The following is a 23,984-nucleotide window of genomic DNA, read 5'->3' as shown; positions in this document are numbered from 1 at the left end:
TGTGACGTTGAATATTTACTGTGTCATTGTTACTTGAGTGACTATTCCTCCGACAGCAAGCGAGTCCTCTAACATGCTGAGAGGCAGTCATGAACAGAGGATGTCATGGAGACGCTTTTTAAAGAGGTTTCTTGAGAAATATTTGGTGTGGATGGTGCAAGCGGTTTTGATAGGAGCTTATCTACTACATAGCATTACTATCTAGTCCCTCACACTGAATACTGTAAGCATATGTGGACTACTCCATTTAAGAAACTAAACATTAAATGGGCACCTGTTGTTCAAGGTCTTAGGGAAGGCAAATGTGTTCAGATGGGAGAGGAATTGTGTTTGTTGAGCTCTAGTGCTAAGAAATGAAACTAAAGCTCACTTAGGCCTAACACCTGCATTCTTCAATCTAGCTGACATGTAAAAAGTGGGGTTTGAACATCTTAAAAGTTATCTTTGTTAACTATGGGACTGACCTAAATATTTCTGAATTCTAAGTGAATGGAAAATGTAATTTTTCTCTTATACTAAAGCCCAACACTGCAATCAGTTCAAGCATACTTTTGAAAAATCATTTGGCTAAGTAATAAAAAGGAACCAACATTAGCAAAAAGGAAAACAAAACATTTTTTTTTTGCATTAGAAAATGTTACAATATAGCAGAGAGTTCCTTAGTTTAGTCTTTAGGCTTGGTGAAAGATGCTTGTCATACCTAAGTCAAATAGGAGAAGATGAGCTATAGCATGATGGGTACCCTGGTAGGATTGTTTCAGGAATTGCCTGAATCCCAGAGGTAAGAGAGTGTAAGAGATGCTTCAGAAAGACCTATAGAAAGCAAGGGAAGATCACTTCTGAGGGCTGGTATACTGTGTTCCTAGTGGGAGTATAGCCTGTGGTTGGAAAGGGAAGGTGGGACGGAATGACAGCCTTGTATGTCATGCAAAACCAAGGGGTCTCAGTAGTGAACACCGGAGGGAGCAAGTGAAAATTTTGCATGCGCAGGACACAAATAGCTGCACTTCAGTGTGGTTACTTTACTTGCTGTGTAGAAGGAGTTGCAGCCAGAGGGGGGCAGAGGCGAAGAGGATCAGGGCAGGACATCTACGATGAGGAATCCCAGAAAGGAAGTAGAAAGAAGGGGAGACACCCATGCTTACCCTGAGCACTCTATCCAGCAAGTCTTCAGGAGAGAGGTTATCACGTTGCTTCTCCGCCACCAATACCCAGTCTAAGCTCTTGATTCTCACTGTCTTCATTTGCCATGAGATTAGCTCCTCCAAAAAGGGGGAGTGCATTGCTGCCAAAGAGTGTAGTATGAGTCCTAGACAGTAACAGTGGAAAATGTGACTTCCTTTTGTGATCCCTGTCTTCAGGAGTTAAAATTCTCTAGGCTCAGCCATTGCCCCCCATCAATTCTTTGTACACTTTCATCTTAATGTCTTGCCAGTTCAAACTGTTAATCACTAATCATGTGGGTACTTTTCTTCAGTTACGGGGAGCCAGGCTCCTGCTCTTTCCACACCCTACAAATCCTTCCTTGGCCTGGCTTGCCTTTGAAGTCCACGGTTCTTCCACACAGAAGGAGATATATGAGGTACTGAGAGAAATGAGCGTTGGGCCCATGGGCTGTGGGAGACATGCATCTTTCTGTGCCTACCTTCATATGCTTGATGCTGCTTTCTGTGTGTAGGTTTCCACCAGGATCCTGGTGATCTCGGTTCTAAAACAGGGACATAAGGTTGTGCAGGAAATGTACCTTCAAGAATATTTCCCTAAGCTGGGAAAAGAGAAAGGAGCAGAATTGAAAATACAGGAAAGCAGACATATTTGCAGGGCTCTCTTACCCTTTGATTTCACTTCAGTATTTTCTTTATGAACTTTAACAGACACGATCAAAAAATAGTAGGCAAAAAAATCTGTTCCAAACGTATTTTGAGCCCCCACCCTCCCCAGGTTAAGCTTGGCTCTTTAATTGTTATCAGTAAAACAAGCATCAATTGCTACACGTGGAAGAGACAGTGAAATCTATTTTCAGCAAAGGAATTCCATTTTCAGATGCTGATTTTGAGTGACTTCTGTTTTGCCTTCTTTCTCTTATTGAAGAAGTAATTAATTTTATAGATGCAAGAAGTTAATGATGTATACACACTTTGAACTTCATATTCTGGAATAATTAGTGAGTGATCTAGTCTAGAGACTGAGTTCTGAGGGGAAGTTCGGATATTCCAGTTTCAAGGGACTCCTGGTATCTGGTTCTGATCGGTTCTTATTAGCACTGAAGCTCTGGGGCTGCTACACTACACAGTAAAGCGAGATTATGGATTTGCTTATTTTTCAGGACGCTTTTTGATCTGTAGTCAGGCATCCTCTACCAGCAAGCGAGAGTAGCTGATTTTATGAGGCAAATTCATGCACTGACACATTTCAGTAGGACAACTGAGGGTCTGTAAAGTTAATCAGGGCCTCCTTTCCACAGATCAGTCTTCTCTCTTTTATAGCATTGGCCAGCGGCTCTGTTCGGATTGATAATTACTAAAATAATAAATAATAAATGCCTTAGGAACTTAATGCTTATCAAAACTATTTTGAAATTACTTTTGTGTTTTTAATATGCTTAGACACATACAAAAGCACACTGTACATAAGACAGATGCTATATTCTTAGTTGGCAAAATTCACATATATACATATATACTATACTATATAGGTATAGTATATATGTATATATGTGTGTATATATATGGTTAATTTTGACAAAAGCTATTTTTAAAACAAATTTTGCTCGATGTAAGCTCCTAGCACTTACAGGAAATGCTTACACTTATAAGGAATTAAATTATCTTTATGGTATGAAATATTTAGGAACACCAAAGAAGTAGTGAAATAAGGCCACAGAAAGAGAAACTCATGATGGAAAAATTATCTCTCATTAACAAGAGTCAATGATAGGAATGTCAGTCTGCCAGTATCATGATTTTCTTTCTTGTAAGAATAACAGTTGTGTCAGAAATTAAGTTTTAAAATTTCAAAAATAATACCAGAACTCTAAAAAATCCATTTCATTGCAATTCCTAATTGTATTCATAATATTTACTTAATGAATATAGATCAAACAGCTCTATTGATTAATTAAGCCTTTTTATTTATAGACTGAATAATCAGTATCTTAAAACTTCATGTAATTACACAAAGTCAATTGGCAAGTCAGTAAAAATTCCAGCTTTAGCTGCCTGTCAATGTTATGCAAGGAATTTTGACCCCAATTTTATGAAATAACATACTGATAGATTATTTGATTGACTTTATGTATCAAGGTTTTGTTTAAACAAAATCTCTGACATCATAGTAGTTAAAGCTTATAGCCCAAGGGACAGCATCACTGCAGGGGTTAGTACCAGTCTGTTGGAGTCTGTGTTCTGGAGTTTTGCAAAGAACTCAGACCTTGGAGAAGTGTATGTTTTCTCTCATTTATTGTTGACCTCAGGTTAGGATACACATTAAGAAGCAGCATCTGCATCCTTAGCCAACCGACCGGTGCCAGTTGTTGCTGGCAAACCGGATGATGCCATGCTTGGCACTGCACTCCGGGAGCCATCTCCCCATCTTTCCCGAACAGAAAGCTTCACCCTCCTTTCCTGACATACTTCCCAACATTTAAGGAGAAGGAATTCATTTCCTGTGGCAGCATCCAAGCTTCTCTTCAACTGATAGCTCTGAACCAAATCTTCAGGAAATGTTTACAAATCCCATGTCCCCATACATTCTTAGCAATTCTTAGATAAAAGATGGTCGTGTGAATGGTTCCGGGAGCTAGCTTTGACGCTGGGCCTCTGCTTTTCCAGTCTGAGGTCTTCGAAGCGCTCAATTCATTTCTCCCTATGACTTTACTTACCTCCAGCTAAAAATGAATGTATTAAACTGCCATTGTCTTAAGGGCTATTAAATAAGTGGATGTGCACATGTGCATGATCCCACACTTGTTTTGCAATCGCTGTGGTCTAATAGATGATTGGTGCAAATTAGTTTGAACAGTATTATTATGGGGTACTTTTGGGAAATTAAGAATGAAGCAATAAGCCTGGCGGTAGTGGCACATGCCTTTAATCCCAGAACTGTGGAGGCTGAGGCAGGTGGATCTCTGTGAGTTCAAGGCCAGCCTGGACTACAAAGGGAGTTCCAGGACAGGCACCAAAGCTACACAGAGAAACCCTGTCTTGAAAAGCAAGCAAACAAACAAACAAAAAAGAATGAAGGAATAAGTTCTTATTACTTTCAAGTTATACATAAGTTTAAGATCTTTATGAATTGTTGGTTCAGTTTTTCAAGTTTATAGTAAGTTTCATGCTATCTAGAGGTCTTGGCCCTTCATGGAGAAAACTGGTATCACTACATTAAAGGATAAAACTTGACAGACATTTGATTTACAGTGTTTGGATTGCTCTCAATAGAAATTATTTCATGAAATTGAGAAATAGTGTCCCGAACACAGAATACATTCTTTTTGCACAAAACTAAGAAGAAAGGGGCTAAAATACGTATAGTATTGTATGAAGCACTTAAAGAACAAGTCAGAAGAATTTGTTCAGTGCAAAGTTTTTAGTGAGAAGTTTCTCACTTGCCTTTGGATAGATTTACCTAGTTAGCAGTGTAGCTGCTATAAGGAACCACTGAGAGGAGAATGAACAGTTTAATTACAAAGCATCCATGTGCCTCTGGCAACCATGTTTCATTCTGTGTTGTCTGGAGAACGTCATCTCTTTAGGGTGAGCTTTGTCCTAATTTTGAAATAATTATTCTTTAAAGTTGTTTATTCTTTGGGGTGAACTTTGTCCTAATTTTTCAATGCATCCTTCATTTGAAAGGATGGAGATTAGTGGATTTATATAGCAACTATCTGTTTTTAAATAATTATAATCTTCTTCTCTCTTTCTCTTACACATCCTCATCCAACTCTGTCCGACCCCTAGAGGTATGCTATGTTGTTCCACAAGATCATTATTTTGAAGATGTTTCTTAAGCCATTTCCCCCTCTATAAATATTAAAAACCTTTCTTTCATGTTGAACTATTTAATTTTTGCATTAATAGAAGGACAGAAGAAAAGAAGAAATACTCTTCACGAATTCAAAAAGTCAGCAAAGACTACTCTCACCAAGGAAGACCCATTATTGAAGATTAAAACCAAAAAAATGAACTCAGCGGATGAGTGCGCCAACAGATGTATCAGGAATAAGGGACTTCCGTTCACTTGCAAGTAAGCCTCTTCATTTTCTTTATTGAGTAATTTTCAAATAAAGTATATGATGATCATATTTTCTCTTCCTTTTTGCTAGTCAATGCAATGGGTCCTTTAGAGTCAGTCTGAGTCTAGCTTTAACTCATTACAATAGCAGGCCGAGCTCTCAGTCGATGGAAACTGAATGAGCATGCGCGGCTCTGAAAACTGCCATTCAAAGTAAACAGTTGCATTGGCTATGGAGTTTGAACAATTAACATGGAGCTAAAATTCAACTGGACTGAATTTTATCTCTTTTTTATTTTATTGTGTGTCTTGTTTTCTTCCGTAGCGGAGCACTGCAAGGATTTTCTGGGTAGGAACTGGGTAACAGCCAAAATTTCCTGTAACTTCTATCATCTCTGTAGGGATTTCAATAAAAAGTGTTGATAGACTCATATAAACCTAGAGCGACTGGTGTCAGCAGCACGGACTGCTTCAAAGAAGTTGGGGAGGTGATGATAAAGCTATGACGGAGAGGGGTGGAGCCATTCCGAGGCTCGAGTGGCTTCAAGTAAAGAGGGTCTTATCTTTGACAGCCCCCTTCTCACTAAGAATTCCCATTGCCTTGCCAGTGATCTCCAAGGCGAAAGCTTACAACCTTGAAATAACAAGGTGAAAATTTCATCCGAAATGGCAGTAAGAACATCGCTTTCCTGAGCAAGGTGTAGTGGTGCACTCTTATAATCCCCAAATGAGGAAGTTGGTCATTTCAAGTTTAATACTAGCCTGGGTTACAAAGGCACACAAACACACACACACACATACAAATGCACCATACTTAAAAATGTGTGTTGTTGGTTTATTTTCTAGTGTCCCTTAAAAAACACTGGGTGCTGAATAGATGGTTTGGTGGTTAAGCATACTTGCTGCTTTTGCAGAGGACCTGGTTGGTTCCTAGAACCCATATAAGGGACTTCCTTACCCCCCTCCCCCACCCGACACCTGTACCAGTTCCAGGGTATCTGCTGTCCTGTACTGGCCTCCAGAGACATCTGCACACATGTGGTACACATTAATTCCCTTGAGCACATCCATCTAATCTGATAATAAATAAATCATTAACAAAAGATGATATGGCTGGGATGTAGCTCAGTGTTGGTGTGTTTGCTTGGAATGCATTTTATAGATGGTATTAAATATGATATTTTTGAAGACATTCTATGAATGTTCAATTCTTACATATTCTGCGTTTTGACAGTGGCCTTTTATGAGAATACAGAATTCAGTGGTTTCATGTGAGCTGTTTCCATTTAGTGTTCACTGTCTCAGAGAAATTAGGATTATGGGCTCATAGGGCAGGGCATGGTCACAAAGGTCTTCAGCAGACTTGGACAGAGGAAAGACTATCTCTTCTGTGTTTTCAAAGCCAGCTGCCACTCCCAGGAAGACATTTCCTGGCAACCACAGTGGGAACTGGATTTGTAAACTTGTCCCTAGGATAACTGGGTTTCAGTCTGACTTTTGTGTATAAGCCTCGAGATTGGGGAAAATGAAGCAGGGAAGATTACTCTCAATCAGTGTTCAAGCTGCATGAATCTATGGAGATGTTCTATTGGCAACTGGGCTGGCACTGGGTCTTCTCGAGTTGCAATGTAGGGGAAAAGCAATAGAAGAAGCACATTTCATTGTGAATATTTAATGCAGAGCTTAAAAATAAGGATAGGGTAAATTTAGAGAAAAATTCAACGCCGGGAATGTGATGGTCCTACACACTTCACATAAAGGAATACCATAAAGAGCCTATGCTGTTATGATCGGAAGAAGGAAAGGTTCTATACACTGGAAATCAAAACTACTTTTCTGACTGAAATTACCTTAAAAAATCTAAAGTATTTTGTGGTATTTATCAATTTGTTTTCATTAATACTTTTAGTAAGCAGTATATTAGCTGCAGGAATAAGGGGGACATGAGAATATGAATTAAATCGTCTTGTGTAATGTTAATAATTTTGAAACAAAATGTATATGATAAACCTATTTTGGGAGTATTGACTTAGAAACCTAGCACCTTATAGTTAGACGTCCATTCTATTTAGTAAATTTCACCTTTTATGGCTCCCTAAACAAGGATATTATATGACAGTATCCAAACATTTCACTCAGATTCTTCTTTTTTTCAGACACTATTTGGGGGTGGTGATTTGCCTAATACAGTTTTTTTTCCTCAAGAATTTCTTGTATGGTTAGAATATATCTCAGTTATGTCCAGTCCCCAGTGTTTCCAACTCTTCTCAGGCCCCCTAATACATCTTGCTCTAAAATTCATGTCCTTTAAAAAAAAAAAAAAAGGTGCCCACTAAAAGACACTTAAGGAAATGCTCAACATCCTTAGTCATCAGAGAAATGCAAATCAAAACAACTCTGAGATTCCATCTTACACCTGTAAGAATGGCCAAGATCAAAAACACTGATGACAGCTTATGCTGGAGAGGATATGGGGTAAAGGGAATGCTCCTGCATTGCTGGTGGGACTGCAAACTGGTGTAGCCCCTTTAGATATCAGTATGGTTATTTCTCAGAAAATTAGGAAACAACCTTCCTCAAGACTCAGCAATACCACTTTTGGGTATATATCCAAAGGATGCTCAATTGTGCCATAAGGACATGTGTTCAACTATGTTCATAGCAGCACTGTTTGTCATAGCCAAAATTTGGAAACAACCTTGACCAAAGAATGGATAAGGAAAATGTGATGCATTTACACAATGGAGTACTACACAGCAGAAAAAAAAATAATGACATCTTAAAATTTGCAGGCAAATGGATGGAGCTAGAAAACATCATTTTGAGTGAGGTCACCCTGACCCAGAAAGACAATTATCATATGTACTCACTTATAAGTGGCTTTTAAACATAAAGCAAAGAAAACCAGCCTATAAATCACAATCCCAGAGAACCTAGACTTGAATAAAGACTCTAAGAGAGACACACATGGATCTAATCTACATGGGAAGGAGAAAAAGACAAGATCTTCTGAGTAAATTGGGAACATGGGGACCTTGGGAAAGGGTTGTAGGGAAGGGGAGCAGAGAAAAATGTAGAGCCCCATAAAAATCAATTTAAAAAAGTGTCCACTGAGTTCAATTCGTGGTACTTATCTGTGCATGACTTTGGATCGTCCAGTGAAGCATAGGCAATCTACTAGTGGCCATCCCCCTGAAAGAAAAGTGACTCTTTCTCGCTTAGCAGCCATCAGCTGGCCATAGCTCCTCAGGAGCCAGTCATCACTCCATGCTGGAATTTTCAACTGGTCTTGTGTGGGCAGCAAGAGCTGCTGTGAATTGCTATGTGGAACGGCCAGGTTGTGTCCAGGGGTGGCATTATTTCACAGTACACCTCCCCATCTCTCAGCTCTTACATTCTTTCTTCCCCCTTCTCTAGAATGTTCTTTGAGCTGTGAGGGGGCCAGGTTCCTACAGTTACTGTTTTCAGAACTTCGGCGCTTAAAAAGTCTGTGCATTAAGCACTGTCTACTTTGATAAGAAACTTCCTTGACCGAGTGTAAGAGCGGCACAAAGCTATCTGTTCCGGGAGCCTGGGGACTCAGCCTGATGCAGCTAATCATTCTAGCTTCTTTATTGCAAGACTGAGGGGGAAATCTAAATCTCTATCCATGCTAGGACATGAATTCCACTGAGCTATATTCCTAGCTATTTTATATATTTTGTTTTGTTTTGAGCCAGGGTCTTGTAAAACTGTTCATGTCTGCCTTGAACTTACTCTGTAGTCTATATAGGCTTTCAATATATTTCTCCAGTCTCAGCATCCCTGTAGCTGGACAAGGGCTACATTATCAGGCCCAGGGGATGTGTTATTTTAAGAAAATAATTGTATAGTTATTTATATCACAAATGCAATCACTTGCATATAACTAAAACCTTCTAACTAATGGACACTTACAAAACTATTAAAAGTTTTCAGAAATCATCTAGGTATGTATGTAATGTTGGAACTTTCAGTTTTCTTCAGTTTTTCTACTAGTCATTGTGATTAATGTCAAAACTTCCCACAAAGTATTGATCTGGTTTTCTAATCGATACCTACAAAATCTTTATTTTGTCTTTCCTGATTGTTCCATCAAAATCAGGAACACACACATGCACACACCACTGTATTTTAATATGCAATAATGACCCATTCTGTATGTCCTCCTTGGTAAACCATGTGCCCATTAAGAACAAAAACCAAAACTGTTGAATTGTGCTATTCTTTCTTTTCACTCAGATGTCTTTTTCAGGGCCTTTGTTTTTGATAAGACAAGAAAACGATGCCACTGGTTCCCTTTCAATAGTATGTCAAGTGGAGTGAAGAAGGGATTTGGCCATGAGTTTGACCTCTATGAAAACAAAGGTAAGGCCGGGCGGTAGTGGCGCATGCCTTTAATCCCAGCACTCGGGAGGCAGAGGCAGGCGGATCTCTGTGAGTTCGAGACCAGCCTGGTCTACAAGAGCTAGTGCCAGGACAGGCTCCAAAGCTACAGAGAAACCCTGTCTCGAAAGAAAAAAAAAAAAAGAAGAAGAAAACAAAGGTAATGACCTTCTTTCTAAGCACTACATGACGAAATGAAGGGTAATCTCTACACTTGCATTTTCTCGCCACTAGGTCTTCCCTGGTCCTGGTCAGGTTCTGATTAAGGCAGAAGAATCTGGTGCCTTGACTATGATTGTTGGAACACCCGTTAGATGGAAGGCTGTGCTTCCCAGATTTCCCTTAATTATCCCTCTTCCTCCTTAGCTTATCTTTTCTACATTCATTTTCTGATGTGTCATTTGGGTTATGAGATCACCATACCTTATATTGTGACAAATTTTAAGATTAAGGTAGTATTTTCAATTATAACAACTTTGTGTGGCTCATCATAATGGTGGTTGGCACAAAGATTTGGGGCAAATAGATTGAGTTCATGTATGCATGCTTTAAAATTATTTAATTGAACAACTGAAATTGTTATTTTGTCTATTATGTGAAATTATATTATATATGATATAATATGTAAATATTTACACTGTTTAAAAGCAAAAATATACCAATGAGATAACTATAGAATATTAAATATGCTTTTAACAGGTTAAATATTTCATTATGTGACATAAAAATTATTAATTGAACTTGTGAAAATGATCCTTATTTTATTAATTTTTTGTAAGAACCTATTATAGCCTCTTGAATTAGAATATTGATGTCAAATATAGACACCTCTATGTCAATTTACTGGATCTTTAAGTAAAAACTAATAGTAGGAAACAGAACAATTTTTACATATCCCAATAATTTTACATATCTGAAGTCTAATTTGTGATCAGACAGGAGTCCCTCTATTCAGTCTTCCTCCAGCTGACTAGCTGCCAATCCTCTTGTCTACAGCTCACATGCTCCTGTTTAGAATTCAGTTCCCTGTGCTAGAAGCTGATGCTATTTAAACATGCAGAACGATAATTGACCCAGCATAGTTATTTCACGCCACCACATAAATACACACACACAGAGGTAATAACAACCGCGAAACTAAACAAACCCACAGGACTTTGCTGAGGTCGGAAAGACAAATCAGTTTCACTGTCTTATATTTTATTTCAGAATTTAAAATAGATTCTGGAAGTCACCTAAGTTTTGTTTTTAATATTTTCTTAGGTGTATTTATTCATCAAGTCACAGTGGTATACCCAGCGGAGTTTGTAAACTCATTCAATTAAAGGACGAAGAATAATCTCTGTGGTTAGCTTCTATTATACACTCAAGATTCAAACATATGACTGCGTGACTTGTTTGCTTTGCTTTCCTCTGAAATGTCCTACTTTTAAAACACGAGTACCAGCTTTACGCAAGACTTTTCAGTATCGTTGGAAACGGTTTGCATCAGTCAATGACTCACGTGCATAAGTGGATTCTTATTTTTCCTCTCCAGCGAGGACAGCACATGATTCACAGAGTTCTAACCTTTTTTCTCCTCTCTGTTAATCAATAGACTATATTAGAAACTGCATCATTGGCAAAGGAAGCAGCTACAAGGGGACAGTATCCATCACCAAGAGTGGCATCAAGTGTCAGCCTTGGAGTTCCATGATCCCCCACGAGCACAGGTAAGAACAGCATGGGGAAAAGAGGAAGCAAGCCTGCCTGTCTGCATGTGAACAGTTACTTGTTAGTCCTCAGGATAGCAGAGCCTGCCACCATCGCTCAGTCAGTTTGCTGACCTGCACAAGGCCAAAACTTACACAGATTATTATTGAGCCATCGAAAGATTCACAAATTTATTATTTAAATATGGCCTAGCATTTTTTTTAACCGCAGTGTCTCAATTTGTTATTGAAAATGATTCTCTCTGCTTTTTGCCTTTGAGAGGATACTTTGAATTCATGGGAATTAATGATTTAGACCTCACAAAAGGTGTGTTTAAACCTTGGAAGATCTCGGCTTTGGCTGCATGTTAAAATGACTCACTGCAAACCTTGGAATGTCCCACTACCAAAGTTACAAACAGATCGACTGAACTAGATCCTTCAGAGTAGGGGTGGGGATAGCGATCCTCGATTTGTTCTGAAGGGCACACGACACTGGAGCCCATTAGTCAAAGCTCTCTTGCCGCAGATTAACTCGCTTGCTGGTCCCTATGTCACCTGTTGCTAAAGTCGTGAGGAACATTTTTCTTCCACATTACACATCTACACTGAAGAAAACTTTATTCACTGTAGCAGAAGAAAAGCATTTGAAGATAATATTCATAGGCTTATGAAATTTTGATCATCATGGAGGAAAAACATCAACATTTTACGTGCACCTGAGAATCAAATGTCCAGACCTATTTCACAAATAGTCTCAATAATAACTCAAATAGTTTGAAACAGTTCTATCTGGTTAGAAACTTCAGCCAAGGCTTAATACAGTTATACAGTTAACCCGGTAGACAGTTAACCTGATTTTTTCATTTATTCCTTAGACAAATAACACAGCACATGACTTTATGTTCTTAGTTACGTAGTGCAAATGTATCCCAAACAGTCCAGTGTTTTCACGGCGGTTTCACAGGGAACCCAGAATATGCAGCAACCCTCCAGCATGAGATGGTGATTCTCCCTGTAGTATGTGTTTTCTGACTTGTCTGTAATAGCAAAATGTGATTCCTTTCCCTTGATGAACACACATTTCAATCTTTACTACATCAAAATTTTTTATGCATTTTACATAACAACCACAGTTCCCTCTCTTCTCCTCCTCCCTACCTCTCCCTCCACCTCTCATCCTCCTCAGAGAGGATAAGGCCTCCCATGGGGAGGTAACAAAACCTGGGATTTCAAGTAGAGGCAGGACCAAGCCCCTCTCCTCTGTATCAAGGCCCACCGTGGTATACCACCTTAGGGAGTGGACTCCAAAAAGCCAGTTCACGCACCAGAGATAAAACCTGGTCCCACTGCCAGAGGCCCCCCAAAAAGACCAAGCCACAGAACTGCCACCCACATTCAAAGTGCATAGTTTGGTCCCAGGCAGACTCCCCCGCTGTCAGCCGAGAGTCCATGAGCTCCCACTAGCTCAGGTCAGCTGTCTCTATGGGTTACCCCATCATGATCTTGACCCCACCTTGGTCATATAATTATTCCTCCCTGTCTTCACCTGGACTCCAGGAGCTCAACCCAGTGCTAGGCTATGGATCTCCAGGTCTGCTTCCATCTGATGAGCATCATATTGGATGAAGGTTCTATGACGACAGTTAGGGTAGTCACCAGTCTGATTACAGGGGAAGGCCAGTTCAGGTACCTTCTCCCCTATTACTAGAAGTCATCCTTGTGGATTCCTGGGTGTTTCCCTAGCCCCAGGTTTCTCCCTAACCCCATAAGGGCTCCCTCTACCAAGATATCTCTTCCATTGCTCTCCCTCTCCATCCCTCCCCCAAACTGACCCATATGGTTCCCCCATGTTTTTATCCCCCTCCCCTCCCTCCTCCCTTCCACCACCCTCCAGTTCCTTTCTACTTTTAAAAAGCATATGCTTACAAGATTGATTTTGTTTTAGCAAACATATATGAGTTAACCAACTGAAGTATAATATAAAAATTAGGTTGTCTAATGCTGTAATGAAACCTTGGGACTTTGCCTGACGAACCCTAGCTAGTGACTGTCCAAGTTGATCGAGTCTATAGTAGTATTTCAATAATAGGAAACAACAATTTTCCCAAGTAATTTACAACAGTTTTAAAAGAATGCCTCTAAAACATGATATTGCCTCTAGATCAGAAACAATACAATGAATTTTGTTCTCCCTTATTATAGGTGTGCATACTGAAGAAAACTCATTGGTTGATAGTTAGACCTAACTCTTCACTAGCAAAGATATCCGATCAAAATCAATCCAACCTTAGACCAGGAGAGTTCTAGACTCAGTCGAGGTTTTATTTTAACCCGAATTCTCTATGATTGACATTCTCTGCTTGAGGAGTAAATGTGAAATGAATCTCCCTGGGAACTGGCTTTCTTATCCAAGTAGATATTGTGCCGAGAAACATAGGCATCTTATATAGTATCCAAATCCCCTTTTGTTTAAGGAAAACAATACTTAATTTTCATCAGTTAGCAGTTTTTTTGGGGGGTGCTTCATGATAGCTTAACACTTTAAAATGAGGTAGTAACTAAAGTTTAACTTAAAAAAGAAATATGTTTTTGTCTAGCAGAGTGATTTATTGTTGACTTTCTAAACTGAAATATTTTACAAATGGCTTAATGGAAAGATGATGATAGATGTTGAAATTAGTACAAAAGCCTCACAGAGAATCAGGTGACCTGATATCTACATCTATCCATCACTGGCTTCCTAGCATTCATTAATGAAGCAGATGATAGAATAGATCAAGTTTTCGATGAACACAGTTTATATTAAAAAGAAAAAAAAGAGGGAGGCTAGCACCCAGAAGACCTAGTTTATGGTTTAGAGTATATTTGGACATAACCCAGTTTTAAATATTTCTTCACTTATCTCTCTTAAACTTTGCTAACAGCAAGGACAGAGATAAAAATAGTATCTGTGTGAGTAACAGCTCGGTACAGACCCCGCAGGCTGGCACAGGCCTTTAGTGTAAGGAGTTCTCATAAACATTCTTCTAATGAACACCTGTCAGTGAAAGAGCGCGAGAGGCTTCCTACCCTGACCAAGTGTGGGATGTTGAGGATGATCAGCCTCAACACCTGTGACACAGAAGAGAGCCAGCTAGCTTGGGGGAAGGTCAAAATCACCAAATAAAGAAATGAGAAGCTCTTTAACCTCTATGACCCAAAGAGGAATTTGATGCCAATTGACTCATAATTATAAAAACAAGAACATCTTTTCTCTTCGTTTTCTGACTGTAACTCCAGTGAGAATATTTTTCTTCTTCTGGCCATGTTCCTCACCCCGTCCCCTTCTTTCTTTCCCTCCACCCATTTTCCAGTTACTTTCTACTTTTAAAAGAACACATTCTAAAATCACTAGTCTCTTCCTTCTTTGGTTATACTGGGCAATTTTATTTTATGATTTGAAACCTTTTCCCTTCAATTGAAAACAGATATTTTTTTTTTTTACACAGTGTATCCTGATCATGGAATACCCTTCTCTCAGTTCTCTCATCCAGTTCTGTGAAATCACTAGTGTCTTCAGTAAAATATTGTTCCCTTGACAAACCTGTAACTAACAAAATAACTGTCTGGGGAGCATCATTCCCACACCAACCAGGGGATAAGTATGTATGATACAGTGATGGCTCATAACTAATATTACCACTGCCTTTTCCTAATGTAAATTTACAATAGACTTTTCTTAAGTAAATGTAATTAGTTGATGAGTTACTTCATCAAATATATAAAGTGAAAATCAGTTTTATTTCTGATAGAGAGGTATTTTCTTATAAATTTACTATGAACATTTGGAGAAGTGCTAATCAATGAAAGAAAATATATTTCAGGCAATATTACAAACACAGGACACAGGCACAAAATTCTAGAATGATGGGACTACAACTAAGAAAAGATAAATGGTTTACTTTCCAAAATTGATTCTTGGGAAGGCTTTAAAAATTATAATTACCTTTAATTGCATTATAACTTCCATCAGTCATATGACCTAACGTCTTATTTCCATTTCCTTTATTTAAAATACTGGGCAAGTAAGGATATGAGCACTTTATGGAGCTATACCTTGCAATTGCTTAATTCTTACAATGCAAGTTTGGTTCCTTGCCTATGTTTAGTAATGTCTTAGACTGGTTATTTAATTTTTGAGCACCAGTTTATGTCTTTTGAAGGCCTGACTGTGGCATTCCTTCATGCTCAGACAAAACCTTCTATTGTGAAATGTTGCTTGGAACAGGATGCATGCCAGTATTCAGTCTGTGGTATAACATCTTTATTTTTAAAACGATTTCTCTCACTTTCCTTTTTGCTTAGTACATAATAACTTTAACTGTAGTGAATGATCCCTCAATTCATGTCGCAGATCAGCCCTGGATAATTAGCCTATCTGCTTCCCAACTAGCATGTCACTGGATAGAAAACTCATTTGAATCATATTTAATATGAGACTTAGATCTTTATAGCTTGTATTCATGCACAGAAGTGAGGCCAATAAACGTAGAAACATCTTTTAGCAAAAGCCCAGTTAACTACTAGACTTGTGACTGGGTTGAAATGTTTGCACAAGCATTGCCTATTGAAGAATGGTCTTCTGTTGTGATGCTTTGTAGTGAACAAATAAAGGATCCACTACTGTAAGCATTACAAACAGAGAGTGCTTTCTCCTTTTCTCTTGCTGGAGTATTCTTCTGGGTCACAGACTGCCACTAAATCTTTAGATATTTTTGGCGAAGCTATTAAATTGATCTCAATATACCCAATGACACACTCTGATGGACTAAAACTGAGAACACCAAATCTCAATCTCAGCCATTGTTATCAAACCTTTGGAAGAGAATAAGCCATTGGCTTCCTTGTTACGGCACTGACAATGAGTTGGGTCTCTTAATTATTGGTGTCATTTGTCAAGTGTCTCATCATCTCCTTGAAGTTCTCAAAGCAACCATATGAGATCTAAGTTCTTAAAAATGCTGGGTTCTTAGTGAATTACTGAGCAAATGGTTCAGAGGGGTGAAATTATTGCTGGGATCTCACAGTTGGTATGAGAAAGAGTTGAAAATGGTACCTGGGCTTATTTTGATCCTGGATTCTTGGCTCATGCTACGTCATCAATCTTTTCCTCAACTGTGAAGAAACAAGATGTGGGGTGTGTGTGTGTGTGTGTGTGTGTGTGTGTGAGTGATTTCCCTCCTGAGGAAAGCAGTATATAAGCAGATGATGACCCTGGATAAGCAGTGCAAGGAGAGATCTAGAAGTCAACTGCAGAGATGGTGGCTTAAGTTTTTCTAAATCAGAGAAATTTTTACCTATGGTTTGGAGTGTTGAAATTGTATTTTATAAAACACGATTATATTTCAAGAATATTTGGGCTTGAGGAAATTCGGAGGCTAGTAGTTACTGATTTGACGTGGGATACAGATAGTTCAGTTAGGTCAATTTTGATAAAATTCAAGTATTTAAGCATATTGGAAATAGCAAAATTAAAGTACATGCTAAATTACATGAGTAGATGTTTCTCTACTTTTGGGGAAAGTATACCCAGTAATTAGTATAATTAATAGGCCCACACTAATGTTGCATGCTCTTATACTGTGATGATTATCATTTTAAAACTAGCTTTTTGCCTTCGAGCTATCGCGATAAAGACCTACAGGAAAACTACTGTCGAAATCCTCGAGGGGAAGAAGGGGGACCCTGGTGTTTCACAAGCAATCCAGAGGTACGCTACGAAGTCTGTGACATTCCTCAGTGTTCAGAAGGTAAATGAACCTGAATACCATGTGGGGCACTACCTGCCCCCGTGTATAGAACTGTAATTCACCTTAAAGATTAAGAGCAATGAATCAGTTACAATGAATATGCTGTTCATTCAAGTGCAAGTATAGGTAGTAATGGGAGCGTTTTTCTCACAACATATCACAAACTTGGCGTCAGCAGATTCATGCAAGGTAACAGCGCCAGTTATCAATGTGAATTGCAACACCAGCCTGGAGTAATCTTCTGTGAAAAGGAATAGTGGGCATTTACTTGTTCACTGAAGCTCGCCTACCTCTAATTCTGCTGCCATAGACCCCCTGTGAGGACCTAGAATCTAGGCCAACCTTTGAGGGTCATGTATCAGATATCCTGCATATCAGATATTTATGTGATAATTCATAACAGTAGCAAAATGACAGTTACGAAATGGCAGCAAAATCATTTTGTGGTTCGGGGTCGCCACACCATGGGGAACTGTGTAAAAGGGTTTGGCATTAGGAAGGTTGAGAACCACTGCCCTAGATAAAACTGTCTTTGAGTAGTCATCCTGGTGCTGTTCATCCAGCCCGTTTCTGAATAAATGTGGTTAAGGATGTTTTGAAGCCACACAGCCCAGACTGGATAGATTCAAGAGACGATATGCCAGGGTTCCCCCAAACTCAAATTTCCGTTTTATTTTGGGGGTGACTGCAACCACGCATGAGGCATGTCTGCAGCTCAGTGCCTTTCAAAACCGTGTTTGAGAAGATCAAACTGGGATCCCACGCTGCCTGGAAGGCGAGCACCTTAGCCACTTCCTGCACTGTGTTCTCACTGTGAACATATTCTGTATTTCCTTTTGCACTGGAAAGCTGGATGACCAGCAAGACGGTACAGTGATCATTTTAGCATTGTGCGCAGTTGCATTACTCTCAGTCATTTGACGACAGAATCAATTGGCTTTTTCAGTTCTGTCAAAGCTCCTATGATTTCACAAATCCAGATGAAACATGAATTAAATCATTTTCAGATCTATTAGGATTTTGAAGTACTTGGGGAATGGAAAAGACCTCTGGAATTCTGTCCGTTTTTATAGTAGGATGTCATACCTGTTTATTAATGCAGTGTTTTCTATATCCTCCATGAATATCTATTTTATATTATGTTGCTATTTATCACGGAAGCAAAGGCGTTGTTAGCTAACTGTCATGGAGAAGGAGAATATGTTTGTCATTCGTTAAGCTGCAGCTCTCGACTTCATGTGCTAGACAGTGTGTCTCTGTAACCTGCTCCTCTCCATCCCTTGTCATACTCTGTTCCCTCAACATCTTCATTGTTTCCTTTCCTTTTAAAAATAATAAACGCATCTGTGATAACATTATGAATAAGTCTGTTTTGTATGAATAAGTTTGTAATGCATACTGGTTTCTAAATTACACATGGAAGAACATAAACCTCTCCATTTAGGGAAATCTCCACAAGCATAATTTTCTGAGATTGAGAATCAATGGCAAGTATATTTACTGCTTTTATTTGGTCTGAGAAAGTATTTCGGAGGGCAGGTAGTTTGGTCCAAACTTTGTACAGCCTGACTCCTGCATTCCCGTCCTAGTTCTTATTGGGATATGATTTTCGTTCCTCGCTCCCCTTTTGCAAACACATTGACATTTATTCTCAGGGGTGATGTCAAATATAAGTGCTAGAAAAGAAGTATTTTAAAACACTCTTGTTTTTAGCTATGCTTAGGAGGAAATTCCTTAACATCCTTCACCAGTTTGAGGTCATGAAACATCTCTTAGAGGAGACCATCGTCCACTGGTGTGGAAGACATGTGGTGTTGTCGTGCACGGTGTCACAAAGTGTGCAGATAAATGCTTTCTGGAGGTCTGATAACAGTGGAACCAGTCTTTAGAAGTGAGTGCACACCTGCCCTATTGACTAAACATATTCAGGCATCCTGAGTTGAACAGGGAGATTTTAAATTCAAGCTAAAGTGAGCTAAGTTCTATGTGGATTTTAATGAAGAAAAATTCAAAATAAGCAGTTTTGTCTATACACCCATGAACCATAGAACTACTAATAAAAAGCGTATTAAACATGTAAAACTGACATACATGTGACGTGAACAGAAACACGAAGGAGAACTCTCAAAATCCACTGAGCTTAGACAATAGGATGAATTGGCTATCTGTTATTAGGTTTCATTTATTAAGTGGTAAGTGGCAAAGATTGCCTCATTAAGAATGAGTTAGTAATTATCAAGTAGCTTTATAATTTTATTATATGAAATAATAAGATCCTATGATCAAATTTTGTTCTGTAATCTTTAAAAGAGGGACAACTTGGACCTCTCAGAGGGCCTGTTCATCTTTTACACCAATAATGGCTTTGTCTCCTATAACTTAACATTAGTTTTCTAACTTATACCTAATTAATTTATTATATATTACCACCATTTACTGCTTATTTGTTCCTGTTTATGTTATTAATTTTATCTATACTTTAACACCCAAGAAAAACTAGTCTCTGAAAGCTATTCCCTCAAACATAGAAGTTTTGATCCTGTCACACGGTGGGATCCTGCTGCCAACAACATCAGGGTCTTCTGAGACCTTATCACTGCTACCCAGTCTAAACCTGCTCAACAAGGGCTTGACAGTTAAAGAGAGCTGAAGGTGACTTTTATGCAATTTAATGTGGAGGCACATTAATCTCCCACATTCGTTTTGGAAAGTAGTCATGCTATGTAGTCACGAATTTCATCTGTGTAGCAACTTTTTCCTAATGCTGTTAAACTCGAAGTCGGAAAATATTTTATAATAATTCCCATAGGAATGCTTCCAAGAAAATAGTTCTATTCCATTTTATTGGCAGATATATTATTACAAGCTGCAGAAACAGTTTTGAGCGGTACATTACAACGGGAATAGGTAATCTACTTCTCACTGAATACAAAGGAACAAGCAACGAGAACAGTGCCATTTTCATTGAAAATATCAAAGCTTAACATCCTTTTAAAAATGGGGAGCACTAAGTAAATTCGTTCCATTCAAATGAAAGCTGAACTATTACGAGCTGTAACCCGTGAAGCATTTCGGTGTGGATGACAGCGACTAAACTGAACACCTTTCTTCATGATGCCACCCTCATTCACAGTTCCGGTGCCTATTGACTGTATCCCGGGCAATCTTTTCATCACATGCAAGGAGCAGAATTGGTCCTTTGTCTTAATTCATGAATTATTCTATAGGAAAAGAAAGTAGATGGACACTCCAATACATGGATCATATATTCAGACAGTTAACAGTTAATGTCCGTTATGTTATTAAAGTAAACATTTCAGAAGAAGAGACCATTCTAATGTCACATACCAAACACTCCCAATATTTATTAGGCAAGAATCCAGAAGATAAATTAATTTTAACATTAATATCTTTCCTCACTCCAGCTAAAGTTAGATGATCAGTGCTCACGAGATACAAATGATGTGTTTGGGGAAGCCGGACGGCTTCGTAGGAGAGCCATGCCGTGATTTATTCCACAGGATGCTTGCTGTGCTACAAATCAACCTTCTGTTTGAGAAATCTCATTTGCAGCTAGTTGATGGGACTCAGTTTTCAGTGTGACTTGAGACCAGCCAGAGGTGCACAATTAATTAACCCACAGAGCCATCAGTATGATCCTGCATAATTAGATCAGCTTATACATTTTTAAAGAGTGGGCGCACGGAGTTCAGTAGCAGGTCATCTTCCGTAAGGTAAGAATGTTAGCTTGCCCACATGCTCGGCATGAATTGCTACTAACAAAATGGAGCTGTAATTACCTATAAATTTGCGTGCAAAAGCTTGTGTTCTTACGTTGTAGCTGACCAGTTGTTTGGTTGCTCTCTTAAGTATGTCAGTTCTTAATGGATATATAATACATGCTTAGTTTAAGTCCCAGGATTGTATGCGTGTGTGTAGAGATGGCAAGAGGAGTGAGAACAACTAGCGTATTCGTGATACACGCACTAAGATCTTACAATGTAGTTCACAGGGGAGCAGTCTGTGAGAGTCAATCTTATGTCTCCAATTTTTATGTATTTTTGAAGAGTTACTGAAAATTAGGCAGCATTATGTCCTTACATTAAATCTGGATGGAATTATGTTAAATATAGTATAAAATACATGGTACATTCCATAGGTATTATTTTATGTTGCTATTTATGGGCATAAGAACCCAATTTAAAATTAAGACAGAGAGTATGGCTATTGAATTTTTAATAACTGATTAATTTACTGTTCTAAACAGAACAATGATATTGGTCTTACTACCAGAAACAACTAACATAGCATATTTTAATTTTATTAGTTGAATGCATGACCTGCAATGGTGAAAGCTACCGGGGTCCCATGGATCACACCGAGTCGGGCAAGACCTGTCAGCGCTGGGATCATCAGACACCTCACCGGCACAAATTCTTGCCTGAAAGGTAACATCTCATCAGATTTTGCTCCCATAGTTTTCTCTTTACATACTGTTGTTCGTTCTATAACAAACCACCATGAAAATCCTGTCTTTATTATAGCTCACAGCCTGGTAATGTGGTATTAGCTTTTCTTCTCTGGCTTCTGCCACAGTTGTTGGGGTCTGCAGAACGTAGTCTTTGCGTGATAAGATATGTTCATGATTAGACATTTGAGAACAGTAGCTACCCTTTCAGTTGAGTTGCTAAACTAAGGAAGATTGTTGACCAAAACTGCCAGAAAGATGCAGAATGAAAGCAGTGAGCCTTCTCTTGTTTCCCATAGCAATAAACAAAACAAAAAAAAAACCCGTACAATGTGGCTAATGAGATAATGATCACTTTGATAGACCATCCTTTTGGCAGACAGTATATTGCTAAGTACAACCAAATTTCCTGTAGCATCTTTAGATAATTAGGCCACATGTCTAATACCTTAGCACAGTTCATGTCCATCGTGGAAAGAAAAGACAACACAAAACAATCCTCTGGCTGTTTTAGCCTCATGCATTTTAAAATGGCCAAAATGTCATGTGAAAATTTTGAGTTGAGAAAAAAAAAAAGCAAAATGGAATTAATTTTATAATAAATGATTAAAAGGCAAATAATTAGTCTAGCTCCATCTTCCTTTAGAAATTAGTGTAAATTGCCTTTTTAACTTTTCTCTATGTTTTTGTTTGTTTCCTCTTTTTTGCTCTTGTAAATGGAATGAAAACTCTATTTTTAAAATGTGTGTCATTTCTTTTAAGTGAGACCAGAAAGGATATGGTAGCAATTAAATTCAAACCACCAGGACAGGGTGCTGCTAATTTAAAGGGAGGTGGGAGGTGGGGAAACTGGTGTGATGGAGTTTGTCTCTTGCTCTGGTGGAGGGGAGGGCATGACCTAGCAAGGCTCCATTTCCAAAATTGAGCTGTCATTAGCAGCAGAGCTATTGAAAGCGGACTTTGGTTTGAAGTTTAAGCCTGCCCTAGAAGAGAACCTGCTCCCTTAATGAACATTCTACACAAGGTCATGTTTGTGAAATTTGTCTTTAATTGGACTCTGTGGAAAAAGAGATGCAGTTGGAGATCCTAACTGGGGGACAGGTCCAAAATGGACCTACTTTAGTAACAAAGAGGGTGATGCTGTGTCCTTAGTGGAATGTGTAAATGAAATCAGGCAGTTAGCGACTGGCAGACCCTATAAAGCAAAAGGTGGGAAACGCATCTTTTCCACGCTCCGACTACCAGGCTAAGTGGAAAGCTATTCTGGGAATTGAGGGCTGTGTATGGTGTTTGCAGGCAGATTTACGTGACACTTTTCCTGGTGTGGTTTGCAGATATCCCGACAAGGGCTTTGATGATAATTATTGCCGCAATCCTGATGGCAAGCCGAGGCCATGGTGCTATACTCTTGACCCTGACACCCCTTGGGAATATTGCGCAATTAAAATGTGCGGTAAGTTAGGGTCAAATTTATTGCTTCCTTTCCCTTTAACAGATTGGACCTAAGCAGCAATAATTTGGAAGATAGGTCAGCAACTATTATACCTCATATCTTGGTATGCGTGAGTTTTAATATTCGAAGACTGTTGTGTCGTTCTTCCCAATCTTTTCAATTTTCCTATAAAATTGTTTTGAAAGTGATGCATGCATAAGGGTGCACATATAAACATGTTCATACATGTGATAGTAAATACTTGCAGTTAAATGCTACCGAGAAATTTTTTTTAAAGTCTAAAGAGAGAGAAAATGAGCAGCGAATATACACATCACTCCAAAGTTTGTATGGCTGCAATCCCTTTCGAGTTTAGACCTTTTCCTGTACCCTTTCTCTGCCTTGTCTCTCAGAGGAGTAGCTTGAGCTATTATCTGATAGCAAACCTCTCTTGGATAAAGGTAGACCCACAGTGGGGAAAATATGCCTCATTGAAGCTTCTCATGGTGTCTGTAACCTCGAGAGAGTGATTTCTTCCCTCTGGCTAGCCTCAAACATGGCCTACATTTTGTTTCAATTTGCTATGTCCCTAAGTTCTGTTTCTAGATGCTCACACTGAGCTAAATGCTCAGAGAAGAAGCTAAATCTCAGGTCCTCTCACTTGTGATACCCCCTTAAATTTGTGTGCGTGGCATCTCTTTTATATCTAATTCGGGCTTTTCTTTTTCTTTGAAGTTATGCTATGTATTAATAATTAGATAAAGACATGCCTTTCCATGTATAAAGTTCTTATTTTTGCAGCTGGAATCTAACATGTTTTAAGATCAGCACAACTGCATACATTTTTTTTTAATATAAGTAATTGATTCATTTTCTTTGCAGTTTAAGGAAATTGCTAGGTAAACAAAATATATAACTAAACAATTTACCCTTACAATATTTTCTTAGAACATGAAAACTGACAAAGT

The 23,984-nt window shown here is 38.7% G+C and overlaps 1 protein-coding gene across 2 annotated transcripts in view; it reads left to right on the top strand.

Moving 5' to 3' along the window:
- Nucleotides 1-23,984, top strand: part of Hgf (hepatocyte growth factor) — a 65,430-nt gene that overhangs the window by 1,914 nt on the left and 39,532 nt on the right. Inside the window, exons 2-7 of one of the 2 annotated variants that reach the window (XM_057758508.1) lie at nucleotides 5,076-5,241; nucleotides 9,503-9,615; nucleotides 11,231-11,345; nucleotides 16,989-17,116; nucleotides 21,444-21,564; nucleotides 22,919-23,037. In XM_057758508.1, coding sequence (XP_057614491.1) covers nucleotides 5,076-5,241; nucleotides 9,503-9,615; nucleotides 11,231-11,345; nucleotides 16,989-17,116; nucleotides 21,444-21,564; nucleotides 22,919-23,037 — 762 coding nt within the window. Of the gene's footprint in view, nucleotides 1-5,075; nucleotides 5,242-9,502; nucleotides 9,616-11,230; nucleotides 11,346-16,973; nucleotides 17,117-21,443; nucleotides 21,565-22,918; nucleotides 23,038-23,984 lie in introns of both variants that reach the window. The other variant, XM_057758507.1, reaches the window with a different exon arrangement.

This window comes from Chionomys nivalis, chromosome 26, assembly GCF_950005125.1.
Source record: "Chionomys nivalis chromosome 26, mChiNiv1.1, whole genome shotgun sequence".
Classification (NCBI taxonomy): domain Eukaryota; kingdom Metazoa; phylum Chordata; class Mammalia; order Rodentia; family Cricetidae; genus Chionomys; species Chionomys nivalis.
This window is presented reverse-complemented; position numbering and strand designations above follow the sequence as displayed.